At 35.0% G+C, this 14,541-nt stretch overlaps 1 protein-coding gene across 1 annotated transcript; it reads left to right on the forward strand.

Moving 5' to 3' along the window:
• Positions 1-1,017: 1,017 nt before the first annotated feature.
• On the forward strand, positions 1,018-11,216 carry LOC105034106 (uncharacterized). Its single transcript, XM_010909132.4, is given in 8 exon segments — positions 1,018-1,270; positions 1,273-1,472; positions 1,565-1,741; positions 4,072-4,306; positions 5,752-5,974; positions 6,133-6,249; positions 10,645-10,790; positions 10,885-11,216. Coding segments are annotated over 7 exon segments (1,116 nt in total). The 5' UTR covers positions 1,018-1,143; the 3' UTR covers positions 10,682-10,790; positions 10,885-11,216.
• The last annotated feature ends 3,325 nt before the right edge of the window (positions 11,217-14,541 follow it).

Below are 14,541 nucleotides of genomic sequence, written 5' to 3' on the forward strand. Positions count from 1 at the left end.
GAAAGTTTAGCTAAGGAGAAATTCTTTATCCACTGCATTCGATAGAGAAAAAAATACATCATTTTATAGGATTGGGCCACATAGCACAATTAATAAGGGACAAGCATTTAATACAGCTTAGCTTTTTTTTTATTTTTTAACTAAAATATCCTTTCTCTCTTTTTATTTTATTTTGCTTCAATGACATCCTATTGCATCATATGACAACTTATTACATCTTATAAACAATTATCATGATGTTATAAAAACTAACAGGATATGATAATAATATTATGACATCTTGTTACATTTTACGACATCCTATTCCAACCTATAAATAATTATTAGGATATCATAAAAACTAACAGACATCATAATAATATTATGATATTCTGTTGCATCCTATGACATTCTATTGTATTCTATAAAGAATTATCGGGATGTTATAAAAATTTATAAGATATCATATTAATATTACGATATGTTATTATAATAAAAAATAATCAAATATTATTATAATATTATAACATTATATTGCATCCTATGACATCCTATTATATTTATAAATAATTATTGGGATATCATAAAAATAATAGGATGTCATAATAATATTATGACATCTTGTTGTATCTTATGATATTCTGTTGCATCTTATAAATAATTAGTAAAATATCATAAAAATTAGATGCCACAAAAATCAAATGCCATAAAAACTAATCGGATGTCATCTTATTACATCTTATAAATAATGATCAGGATGTCATAAAAACTAATACGATGTTATAATAATATTACGATGTTCTGTTGCATTCTATAACATTATGTTGTATTCTATGAAAAGATAATAGAATATCATAATATTATCCAGAATATCATAATATTATTCAAAATATCATAATATTTAATAAAAAATTATTTGATTAAAAATTATTTTAAAAAAATAAACTGTATTAAATATCTATCTTCTTAATAATTAATAATTATGCTGTGCGGTGCAATCTAAAATATGGAATCCATGAGACCACCACTGTGCCCCTGCCGAGCCAAAGAAGCAAAGATCACGTCCTAGTAGTGGTAGATTCGCATTAGACATCGGGCAAAAACGAGTCAACAACGTCGTGGAGCCAGGAATTGGACCCAAAACCAGACAAGTCTCTCTCTCTCATGGCGGTGGTATCGAACGCCTGGGGTGCCCCTCAACCCGTCCGCATCTCTCTCGCTAAAACTCCCCGTCTCTCCCCACTCTCTCTCGCTCGACGGAGGTTCTCTGCTTCCTCCCAGAGGCCCCGACCGAAGGGCCGCTCCTTCTCCACGCTAAAGAGGTCGCTGCGCCGTTGGGGAATTCCCGCAAACACCTCAAGGGCAAGGTAAGGGTCTTCTTCTTGGACGTGAATCCCCTCTGCTACGAGGGAGCCGAACCCAGCCTACTTTCCTTCGCCCGCTGGCTTGCACTTTTCTTCGACGAAGTCAGCCTGCGCGATCCTGTCATTGCTGTAAGCCCGACAATCTTGTCTAATTTCTCCATTAGGACCCCAAAAGTGATAATTTGGGGGGCTAATTTCAAGTAGAGATTGTTTCTTTATAGGTATTGGATGGGGAAGAGGGGAATGAGTACAGGAGGCAGCTGCTCCCTTCATATAAGGCCCACAGGAGGAGGGTTTTGAGGCAATTTTTGGCATCGCAGAGTTGTCGGGGTTTTGATAGTGGTCTGAGCTCTGCTGAGCGGCAAGTCATGGATGTTCTTCAAAAGTGCAGTGTGCCGGTGAGTGAGGGGGAAATCATCTTTTGCTCTAGAATCCAAGCTTTGGTTTGTTATAGTGAAAACTTAATTCAATATAGTGCTGGTTCAAAAATTAAATGTTTGGTAGCTACTATGCTGATGATTGTATATTTGGTGGTTTCAGTAAGTAACTTGATCACTCTCCTTGAATGCTAAGCAGTAGTCTAGCTGCACTGTGGGAGATAACAAGTTAGCCAACATGACCCAACAGATATGAGGAACATCTTCTGCTTAACTAAGTGCTATGATGCCCAATTCTCTTTCCCCCTAAAGAATATGGTTGACCAAACACATACACCACTTGTCATGAAATTAATCTCGGAAAATAATTACAATAATCTTTGATAACTAGTTTATCCTGTCATACAGATAGCTGAGGAAGAAGCCTATTCTCTTGGTTAAATGACTGTCAGAAAGGTCCTAAAGGAATGGACTAAATCTCCAAAAGCTTTCAGTTGGATATGCATATGCAGGAAAACCATGAGAGCTAATATGGTGGGGTTTGAAGAAAGGGAAAATATGCACAAAGGGTGTGTTTAAATTGATCTTCAAGTGTATTTTAACAAGTATTAGACATACATGTGTTGAGGCATGTTAGTTTTAAATTTAATCATATTTGGTTTCAACCAAGGGTTCCCAAAACACTTCCAACCTTACAGGGGTGGCAATCTGGTCAGGTTGGGCAGATACAGTTGGGTCAATATCTATAACCTGAAACAATCTGTTTATTAAATAAGACAAAAAATGAAAACCGAACCTGACCTTTTTATTAAACAGGTAACTCGACCCAACCATATAATATGTTTAGTAAACAGGTTGAATCAGGATAAACAGGGTTAAATGGATTTTAAATAGGTTAAACAAGTCGTAAATAGGTGGGTCACGACCCAACACAACCATTAAATGGGTCAAAATAGGTTAAATAAGTCAAATTTCTAAACCTAAACCTAACCTATTTAATAAATACGATAAATCAGGTCAACTTGTTCACAACCTGGACATGCGTATGCTAAATCTGGACCTACTTAAAGTGGATCGGTTGCAGTTCAGATTATAAATTTCAGCCCCTATTTTGTACTCATATTGAATGTGTTTGTTGGAAATATGGTTAAGCACATGGAAAATTTAATGCAAGTATAACTAAACATGGAGGCATAGTCAAACTTGATGGTTAGAAGATCCCCAAAGGTAAAAAATTGTATTATAAAAAAGAATGGAGAGATCATATTCAGTGGAGAATTTTGGCTAGGTGGGAGAAATTGCAAGGTGATTTAAGGGTTTTGTGGGATCACTGTCTGATTTTGAGACATGGAGAACATGTCTAAGACAACAACAATGCCACCTATTTTGTGCGGATAAAAAATTTGATCAATAAATAGGATTTACCCCCATAAGTCAGGTGTCGCACATGTGAGCATGCCAAGGTGGATATTGGTGAAACAACAATATTTTTAAAATTGAGTAAAACTCAAGTCCTACAACATTGATAATGAAGGTGCAAAAAACTGAATGGGATGGTATGCTCACTTGCAAATAAGGCCCAAGAGGGCTTCTTAAGGAGAGTAACTCATGTGTCAAATGATCAAGTATTTGAGCAATAAGACCTAAAATAGCACAAATGAATTGCTGTAAGGAAGAATTGAGTATTGATAGTGGCAGTGGATGTAGCCTTCATAGTTTGGATAAGGGCATGTTGTTTCGGTTACGATTAGGGGTAATTCTTCAGTATTTCTCTTTCTGCAAAGCAAAAGAAGCTAAGTACATTTTTCATAAAGGGATGGCAAAAATAAGAAAGGCACACAAGTTTTATGTCATGAATAGAAACATGATTCTCATGTCTCATGTTTGGTGCTCTATCAAAAATAATGCTTACTGTCCTGGCATCAGTTGAACATAGCATTGCAACGCTTCAGTATAAGCACCAATTTACCTTAGCAAAAAGCTTTAACATATCAGAATGTGTGAACCTTATTTTTTTGAGAATGTCATATTGGAATTCTCTCAATAATGGAATTGTTTTTGCTTCTCCAAGGGAGTAGGAAAAAATGTGGCAATTAAATTTGTTTTTGTTGCCATCCTTTTTTTCAGAGGATGATACTCATTTGCTTAGTTGTCCCAATCTGTGCTCTGCTTTCTTGTGGTATATAAATAAAAGTATCAAGGAATAGCAAATTGCATGTTCTCTACCTTATTGTTTAATGATTTTTAAGTCATGCACCATAGGAAAATATTAGATGCTTCATTATTGATATATTGCAACCTGTGGTATCTTTTACTGCCAAGTAATGATTCTTAAATGATAAGTGATGCAGGTTATTAAAGTAAACGGCTATGAGGCAGATGATATAGTAGCAACGCTTACAGATCAAGTTTTACAAAAAGGATTTCGAGTTGTTATTGGTTCTCCAGATAAAGATTTCAAGCAGCTGATATCTGAGGATGTGCAAATGGTTATGCCCATGCCTGAATTTGGTCGTTGGTCTTTTTACACATTAAGGCATTACCTTGCCCAGTATAAGTGTGACCCAAGCTCTGATTTGAGCCTTCGTGAGTACAAGACATTTGTGTTGCATCCTGTCATCCATGCAATTTTTATATGCTTGCTGCGAATTACCTATGAGAATGCTAGAGCTTCATTTTTTTTCTTTTTCTCTTGATTTATTTTTTATTTTTATTTTATTTATTTATTTTTTATGTAACATGTAAAGTTTTGCATACATACATGCCCAAACAAGAGGTCAGAATACATGATAAGTAATCAACAAGTTTAAAAGGATGTACCATGCGTCCATATATAAACATTTACGTAAAGTAGCAGCTGCTTTACTTACTGTGAGTAGTCATGCTATCAGTAGAAACTCTCATGGTATATGTATACTATGTATATATGTATGTACAAACTAACATATATATGAAAATATACATATATGTATATACATACACACACACACACATAGATATATATACACACACATATACATACACAGCACATTTTTATATGCATTCCTCCATTTTCTTGTGATTGTAATTGTTCTGTGTTCTGCATTACTGGTAATTCTGCTGAATCATTCATAGGGTTTTGTGTTGATATCAACACATATAAAACAGATCCTCATTTACTATTGTCATTTAGAGTGTAATATTCTTCTCCGAATGCCCTAGGTTATTGATGGTATCACTTTAAGATTTAGCATTTCTCCATTTCAGAAGAAAACAATATTTATTCTCTCTGTGGTGCTAGTTAACAACTAATTTTGTGAGGATCGCATTCTAGTTGCCTGCTATTCAATTCATGAAGACTTTGTGCAACTGAAAATAGTGATATGCAGTGAAATTTCTTTTTTTAAAGCTTAAAGAACAAGGCATTTGAAGATAACTTATTGTAACCACATGTAAATACATTGGTTTTCAACATACCATGCATTTACTCAACCTTCTGTCCTAGGAACAACATCTCTGATGAATTACATTAGCCTCATAAATAGTCAAAGATACATAAGTCAATTGTCGTAAGACTTCCGCTGATACAGTAGAATGAGGAAACAGTTCTGAAGATGGCCAAGATTGTAGATAAGCAAGACACTGGATATATTTATTTGTAGGTGAGGTTTTTGTATCTTTTATTATGTCAGGCACTTATGGTATCTTCTTCATTTTCAGCTTCTGGTCCTAGTTTTACACTTAAAAGGAGTTTAGTTTGCACAGTTTAGAAGTTTGATTGTTTCCAGCTCATAAAGTACGAGTCATGGAATGGTAATTTATTAGAATAAATTATGATACTTGTTGGGTTTTAACTCAGTAATGGTAATTGCACACATCAGCAGCAGAGCTGATGAAATTATCTATACTTGTAAGATGCATTCTAGCTTACAGATATTGTGGTATTACTCTAATATGATGGAACTTGTAAACTATTTTTAAGCTGTAAATTACTACCTGCTGCGTGACATTTTGCCTACACCTTGCTTCTGACAAAAGCTTTCTATATTTAGGGTGTTTTATGGGAGATGAAGCTGATGGTGTTCCTGGAATTCAACACTTGGCCCCCAGTTTTGGTCGTAAGACAGCTTTGAAGCTCTTGAAAAGGCATGGTTCTCTAGAAAATTTACTCAATGCAGCTGCAATAAGAACAGTGGGTAAAGATTACGCACAAGATGTTCTCACAAAGTATGCTGATTATCTACGGAAAAATTATGAGGTTCTTAGCTTAAGGAGGTATATCCTCAATCTTCCCTAAAATGGCAGTAGTTCTTTGACTTTTGACTTAATATATGTTATTTCCAATGAGTCAATCCTCATACATAGATATGATTGCACAGATGTGCACATAAACATTCATTGTTGTTGATGTCAGTGACTTGGCTACTGTATAGGGATGCTAATGTTCAGCTTGAGGAAGATTGGTTATCAGAAAGAGACACTTGTAATGACTCAGCAGTGTTATCAAATTTCATTGCTAGGTTGGGTGAAGGCCAGAAGCAAGATAACAGGTATATCTTTTTTTTTTTTTTTTTTTAATATAATTTAACCTTCCAACCTGCTAGTGGTTTGAGGCTCTAAAAATAAGTTTCATGGGGCTAACATGTGCTTCATAAAATACTAATAATTAGAATGTTTATCTTTCTCATGCTTTACAGTATTTGTTACGAAACCAATATACGGCTTTAGTTCTTTGTTAAACATCCATATGACATTTTTAAACTATCATTTGAATAAGTAAGAAAGCTAGTCTAGATAGCCATTTGGTGGACTATTATGATTTCATTAATACATATACTCCCCAATTTAGTAATACATTCTTTCTTAAACATTAGTTAAAGAGGATATGTGAGGGATGTAGCTACTGCAAGAGGATTGTGTTTATCATGGGATTTGTGGATGGCTCGTTGATGGAGGTTCAAACTAAAAGGCCTCGTAGATGGAGATTCACAGATGAATGCATCGTCAAGCTTAGAGCCTTTTGCATTATTATAGTAGAGATTGGCAGTAGGAGTAAGCTTACTTGGAATTGAGCACTTCAAACCTAGGGGGAAGAGCAGGGAATGGACTGGAAGAGACAGGTAATTATGAAAACACCTAAAATTCCTTTAAGCTGTTTGTTGTTATAGTTGTGCAGGAAAGAGGAATGAGAACCAGATTCACACTTTGATAACTAGCTGCAGCTCATGAGTTCTTACCCTCATTTAGACTAGAAGGAAGTGGCTTAGGTATTGTTCCTTGGTAGCTCTTTTCATACAATAATCAGGTGTCTCTGAAAGCTTGACATTTTCATGCCCAGCACTCTAGGAGTTGGTAGATAGTTCCTAGAGGTATTCTACTATATTAACTTGGTCTTTCATGGAGAATCTGAACTGTTTTTGACATCTAATGTGAATTTTATATCAAAAGCATCTTGGAAATTTGATTATTGGAATTAGTAGTCTATAAATGGAATTCCATTTATGTTTTATACCTAGCCACTCTCAAGCTTGTGCAAAGGAGGGTTGTGGTAGGTTGATGGTCACCATAAAATTATAGTCACATCCTATAAATATGAATCTATATAAGAAAATCATTGGAGCTTACTGTACTAGCAACATGCTGCATTGGACCCTAGGTGTAGTAGAAAGTGAGCAAGGGTTAACCAGGGCGTTTCCTAGAAGCAACATGTCTCATCAATACTTGGATGTGGTGGGAAGTAGGCAAGAGTTCTCATACTTTAGCGGACAGGTGTGATAAAGAAGTTAGTCTAGGAAAGTAGAATTTGTTTAGCAACTTAGAATTTAGGCCTGTTGATGGGGAAATTGATGAAACTAATAAATATGATAACTAGGAGGAAAGTTAACATAGCATGAGACTAAATGGATGGAAGAAAATCAAAGGAAATTGATAAGATGGGTTATAAATTTTGGTATATGGGAAAGATAGGATAAATATGAAGTAGGAATTGTTGTAGTTAAGAGTTTAAAAGACAGGATTTTAGATATTGAGAGAGTAGGAGATGGAATAATCTTCATAAAATTAGTGTTAGGAGAGGAGTCCATTAATATCATTCGTACTTATACTACTCAAATAGGATTGGATGATGCTACAAAGCAATGCTTTTGGAAGGATAGGGATGGAGTAAATCAAGCGATTCTCATTATTTATTGGAGGACATTCGAATGGGCACGTGGGGAAATATAATATTGGTTTTGAATGGGTGCATAGTAATTATGATTTTGGAGATAAAAACAAGAGAAGAAAATGCCATTTAGAGTTTGCAATGGCATATGATGTAGTATTAGCTGACATGTACTTTAAATCGAAACTCCCACTTGAATATTTATAAGTGACATAATACTTGTTAAATAGATTTCTTCCTTACCAGAATGTCTGATCATGTATTATATAAAGATTATACCGGCTGATAGTTTAGGTTTCTAACATAAATTAGTGGTTTTGGATACTTGAACTAGGAAATGGAAGAGAAGGCCAGAGGAAAATAGAAACCTAAGGACTAAATGGTGGAATTTACAAGAGAAACAAATGACTTTTAAGGATAGAGTGTTAAAGAGAGGAAAATGTGTCTAGATGGAGAAATCAATACCATATGGAACGAGATGGCTTATAGTATTAAGAAAGGGGCTATAGAAGTATTAGGAGAATCAAAGGAAAAATAGCCATCCATAAAAATAAAAAAAGAAATGGATGGTGGAATAAGAAAGTGCGGTTGGTGATGAAGGCTAAATAAGAATGCTATAGAAGACCATCCAAATGTAGGAATAGAGAAACATATGGAAGGTGGCTACAGAGGGAGTTAAGAAGGTAGTACAAGTGGCTAGATTGAAGGCATATAAAGAATTATCTCATAAGTTAGAAACTAAGAACGGAGAGAGTGATATATAAGATTGCAAAACTAAGAAAAGGAAAATTAGAGACTTAGGTTGAATATATCAAAAATGAAAATAAAAAAAAAAATTGGCTGAGGATAGGATCAAAGAAAGATGGAGTTATTTTGATAAGCTATTCAATGAAAGCCGTGTAAACGATTTAGAATGCTTTACTAGTTTCATAAGGATAAAAATATGGTCCATGCATGGGGTTAGAGTATTTGAGGTGAAAAATGAAAATATGAAAAGTGGTTGAATCATCTTTATTGAGGTTTGAAGTGTTTATTTAACATAAGAATAACTTGGTTGATTAATTTATTTAATAAGATTTGAAAGATCAAGAAGATGTTTGATGAATGGAGGAAGAGCACTATAGATTGATTTATAAAATAAGGGTAATTTCAAAATTGTTCTAATCATCATGAAATTAAACCCATGAGCCATACTATTAAACTTTTTGAAGGAGGATGATTGAGTATAGATTGAGGTGGGACACAGATATTAGAGAACCATTTTGGTTTTATGCTAGGAAGGTCAACCATGGAAGTTATTTTTATATTTTGAAGCTTATAGGGAAATATGAAAAAAACCCACAAGACTTCATATAGTTTTTATTGATTAAAGAAAGCATATAATAGAGTTCTTGGAAAAGTCTTATGGTGTGTGTTAGAAAAGAAAGAAGATTTCATTAGATATATTAATGTGATTAAAGACATACACAATGGAGCGGTTACAATATGAGAACTACTGGCGATAATACTAGTGAGTTTCCAAGTACAATAGGTTTATACCATGGATTTGCTCTAGATCCTTACCTTTTTGCACTGGATATAGATGAGCTTGATAGGCATATCCTTGGTACATGCTATTTATGGATGATATAATATTAGTGGATGAAACTAAGGTTTAAGTTAATCTAAGGGCTTTAGATTAAGTAGGATCAAGAGGGAATATATGGAACATAATTTTTAGTAAAATTAGAAATAGAGATGAAGGTAGAGAGAAATTAAGGACCATGAAGTTTCTAAGAGTACATTTTCGGTATGTGGGATTGATTATTCATAAGCAAGGGGAGATTGAAGAGGATGTTATCCATAAGATTGAAGCAGGTTGACTAAAATGAAGTGTACCTGCATTTTTATATGATTGTGCGATACATGTCATGTAGAAGGAAAAACTTCTAGGACAGTCATACAACTAGCCATGCTTTGTAGTATAGAATTTTGGGCAGTTAGAAAACAACATGCGCATAAAATGAGTATAGTCAAAATCAGAATGTTAAGATAGCTCTGTGGTAATTCAAAAAATGATAGAATAAGAAATGAAGTTATTTGTAGAAAAGAAGAGGTAGTGCTAATTGAGAATAAACTTAGAGAAGGATGACTTAGATGGTTTGGATATATATAATATAGACCAAGAGATGCACTAGTATGAAGGAGTGATTTGGGACATGTTGAAGGAAAGAGGGATATAGATAGATCAAAAATCATGTGGGATGAAGTGACAAAAAAGTACGGCCTTAAACAGAGCAGAATGCAGCAAAAGGATTCATGTAGCTGACCAAATTAGTTTAGGATTGAGGCTTAGTCGAGTTGAGTACTCTATAAATGGTCTGCATTCATGAATCTTCCAAATTACATTGGCATCTCTTCAGTTTTTCCCATATACTAGTGAATCCATTTGTTGCACTGGATACTTTATATGAATGTCCTAATTCATAGAAGGCCGAATGACTTGAGTCCTACTAATGCAAAATTTGTACTTTGCCTTTGTAGGTTTTTCCTCCATGTAAATTTCAAAAGATCCTACTAAGCAACAGTTTTTGTTTTATGTTCCAGATGGATGCATGTCTCTCTAGTCTTTGTTGTCTTATTGTTGGCTTATTGACATCTTGGACCCTTTGCATCTTTGACATGCTTTTGAATTGAGAAGTTTGGAATGCATCAGAAAGTGACAAAATTCTACATGACCAAGTGCATCTTTTTTAAGAAAATAACAAAATTTAACTTGGTTATGATTAATGTGTACTGTTAGACTATGAAGAAAAATATGCGAGAGAAGAATCTCATAGAGGAATCAATATATGTTGCTGGTGCTGTTCGAGGAAATGCAGCTGCTTGATCAACTGGAGCATGGAATCAGGCTTCCTGCCTTGAGCTGAAATTTTGTTTTGCTGCATTGTAAGACATTAACTAGCCTGCTTACCTGGTTAAATTTTCTTCTTGCATGTGTACTCCTTACCCAGACTGATAAACTCTCATACTGAAATTGCAGGCTGTGCACAAATACATCCATCTCCACTCCTTCAAGAGCCCTTTTTTTTTTTTTTTTTTTTTTTTTTGTGCTCTATCATGTCAATGGATGGCTAGTGCTCTGCAGTATGACCAGGTTACCGGTATCTGCTACACCAAAGTTTCAGAAGCATTTGTAATCTTATAAAGTTGCAACTATATCTATAACTGTAAAGTGAATTGAGCAGGAGGAATTTGTGATGTCCCACTCCTATCCTTTTTTGTACAGATGTGTTGCGCTATCCTGTGCTTGTCCTGCTACAATGTTTTCTTTGTTTCTATTGGTCCAAAAAAGCAAAAAAGATTATTAGTGCATATTCTGAGTTTGCAGGTCGCATGAAGCTCATTCAATGTTTTCTTTGTTTCTATTGGTCCAAAAAAGCAAAAAAGATTATTAGTGCATATTCTGAGTTTGCAGGTCGCATGAAGCTCATTTCATATGGCTGTATAAATTGCAACCGTCGCATTTCCTTAGGAGTGGGTCCTGACTGCAGCATAAGGAAGCAGGTTTAAAGCTGCTCGGGTAGCAGCTATATCAAATCAAGGGCTTTCAGTTCAGTCCAGGTTGGATTTGTGCGTCTGCTAAAAGGATGTCTTATGCATCAAATTTGGGTGGTAACAGTTCATCCAGTTTGAAGCGCAAATTAAAGGATCTGTCTTATACATCAAAGAATTAGCATCATACTTTTGCCAATGCATTTTAAAAACGCTGCCATATGATACCTTAGGTAGTTTTTATAAGAAAACATTGATCTGGTATACTGGGTAGGCTAATTTTGTATATGCATGCTATTTTTCCAGCAGTTGGATCAAATTGTTGAGAAAAGTCCTTAGTTCCACAAACTTTATAATTCCATTGGCTGGTCATCGCTCATCTATGCAGCAGTTTTTCCTATCTTAGTGTGCGTGCGTGCGTGCGTGTATGTTGTCGACTAACTGAACTCTTTGCTCCTGTTGGTAGAGAGCCATCTTGCTCCCCTGCCCCTTTAGACCTCTTCCCTCCCTTCTTCTTCGACTTCGAATAGCTATCTCTATTAATTCCTAGCATGGAAGTAGATCCTCGGCTCTAGCCATGTCAGTTGTCAACCATCTCTTGTCTCCCAAGTTGTTTTCATTGATCATTGATACTTTGCCTCAAAGCAGATCCAAGAAATCTCAAAACCACTCAAAAATCCTGTCCCGAAAGAAATCTTAAGGGTTTGTTTGGGAAATTCCATAGGAACATGAGTTTGGCCTCATGCAACTATCTAAATGAGATTGGGTTAGATCTCATTTAGAGAGCTGTATTGGCTTAAATCCATAATTTATATAAGATTTTAGGCCCACTCATCCAAACAAACACCTTAAACAATCACCTAAAACTATAAAAGACTCTTTGCCCATTGCTTTTTCGAGAGATGAGTCCAGATGGTCTCTTGAGTCCTATCTTTAGCACTTCTTCCAAATTTATCACTCCTATCTGATGCCTTCAGTCCAATCACCATCTCCGATGAGCAAAGCTCAACTCTGCTGTTACTCGGTAGGTTCCTATGCTCATCTATTTTCTATCTAATGTAGCCAATGTTCCCTCATTTTTGTCTATTCCTACCCTGCTGCTACTTTTTCATGTTATTTGATAATAAAATAATATGCTTATATTATGATGAGTTTTGAAAGGACAAATGCATAAGAAATAGGTGAAGACGATGTTACATTATTCTCCTATTTTCTTCGGTTAAAAAGCTTGCATTACCCAATATGATCCAGCCAATATGCTTTTAAGTTATGGTTCATACAAAATATGAAATGGGTCCTCAATTATTGTATTGCTTTGTTCAATGTTCATGTGAATGAGATTTGTATGTTTCTTCTTTAGAATGTTGATTGGTAATCTCATATTCATCTGATGAGTTGCACTTCTTTGATCACTGTTCAATGCTACAAAGTTGTTGAGAAGCAAAGGCTTTATGATCTATAATTTCTAGTTAGATGCTAATAGTCCATTTATGGAGTATCTGCTTGGGGAGAGTTGTCTGGAATGAGAATAGGAATAGAAGACTCCAATTCTAATCATTTGGTTGGGGGAGTCTTATTCTTATTTTAATTTCGGAGAGGAATTGGAATGGTTTAATCTTCCTAAAACCAATCCCGACTCTCCCTAGGGATTCAAATCTCTATTCTAATTCCAATTCCAATCACGAACCAAATGTTTTGGAAAATATGACTATTCTGATTTCTATTTCAATCAATTCTAATTCAGATTTCCATCGTGAACTAAACACCCTCTTAGTTCAGAAACTTTAACCTGTTTACAGTTTTGTAAAATAGATCCAAAGAACTGTAATACAAGCCACAACATCATGAACTTTGAGACAATATGATGGTGGATCAGACCATTGGTTGGTCATACAGCAAGTAGCATAGATTTCATGACAGGAGCCAAATTGATGAACCGTAGGATCTTATCCAGTTGATCTGGTTAATGATCAGGAGAGATCTTTAGAAACCAGAGAAGGAGCTCTTTCATTACCAGAAATCCGTTGGTCCAAATGATTCAAGTTCAGGTCGTAAATTAACCATGTCATAAAAGAGCTATTAATAAGAATTGGACTACAAAAGATAATTGCACATAATACATTTTTTCCATTCTTTTCTACTAATATATCTTGCTTTTATAAATTATTTATTTGTTTATGAACTAATTATTATTATTATTATTATTATTACTTTTACATTGAATTTGCTGATGGATGATTTGTGCATGACTTACGTTGATTGTTTAGTTCCTTTTCGTATATGTTGTCTCATTAGGACGAGAGTTTTTTTTTTTTTTTTCAATCAAAGCCATGCAGCAGATTTGTCGTACTTTGTTTTAGGAAGCTCAATGTTCTTTAGTTTTTAATGTCTCAAATGAAGAACTACTTGTTCTATGGCTCTTTTTGTTATAAAGAATTAAAGGATTTAAATCATTTGTTGATGCTAATTTGAGTATTCCTTGTGTATTTGATGATTCTTTGTTACTTATTCTTCAATTTAACTTGAATACATATTGTTGGGGGGAAATTTATCACCCAAACCGAAGACATAGATTAGTGGACAGGCAGGTGATGTGGTATTGAAAGACGATATCACGGTGTAGTCAGGGATGGAAGTGTTCAGTCCCGAAGGAATACGTGTTTCTTTTGTATCATAAAAGAACCATCTGAAGTCATTCAGTGCACAACTTAAGACCTTTCGATCCTAGCTTCGACCTTTGACGATCCTTAACTTCTAGTGATCCCCTTAAGTAGATCATCTGGAATTAGCCGATCCTGATTTCAACCTCATCTTGACTTTGGCCTTATGCCTGTCTCAATCTCTATGGCAGCTAACATCCAACATCTGTCCAATATTTATAAATGATCAGATACCTGAATTGGTCGATCTCTGATTTCAGCCGCAGGTATACTGTAGCCTTTGTTGGTCTTATCTCACTGAACGCAATTGGCTCCAGTCGCTTCTTTCCTTCGGCACCCACCTCCATCAGACCATACCGAAATCTCAACAAAAAAAGTTAATTCAATTTAATCTGCACCCTTATTTCAAAATTCAAAAGTCTCCACGATACTTATTTGGCTTTGGAACATATAAGATAGGTGTAACCATCCGATCTCGAAAATAT

This window comes from Elaeis guineensis, chromosome 8, assembly GCF_000442705.2.
Source record: "Elaeis guineensis isolate ETL-2024a chromosome 8, EG11, whole genome shotgun sequence".
NCBI lineage: Eukaryota > Viridiplantae > Streptophyta > Magnoliopsida > Arecales > Arecaceae > Elaeis > Elaeis guineensis.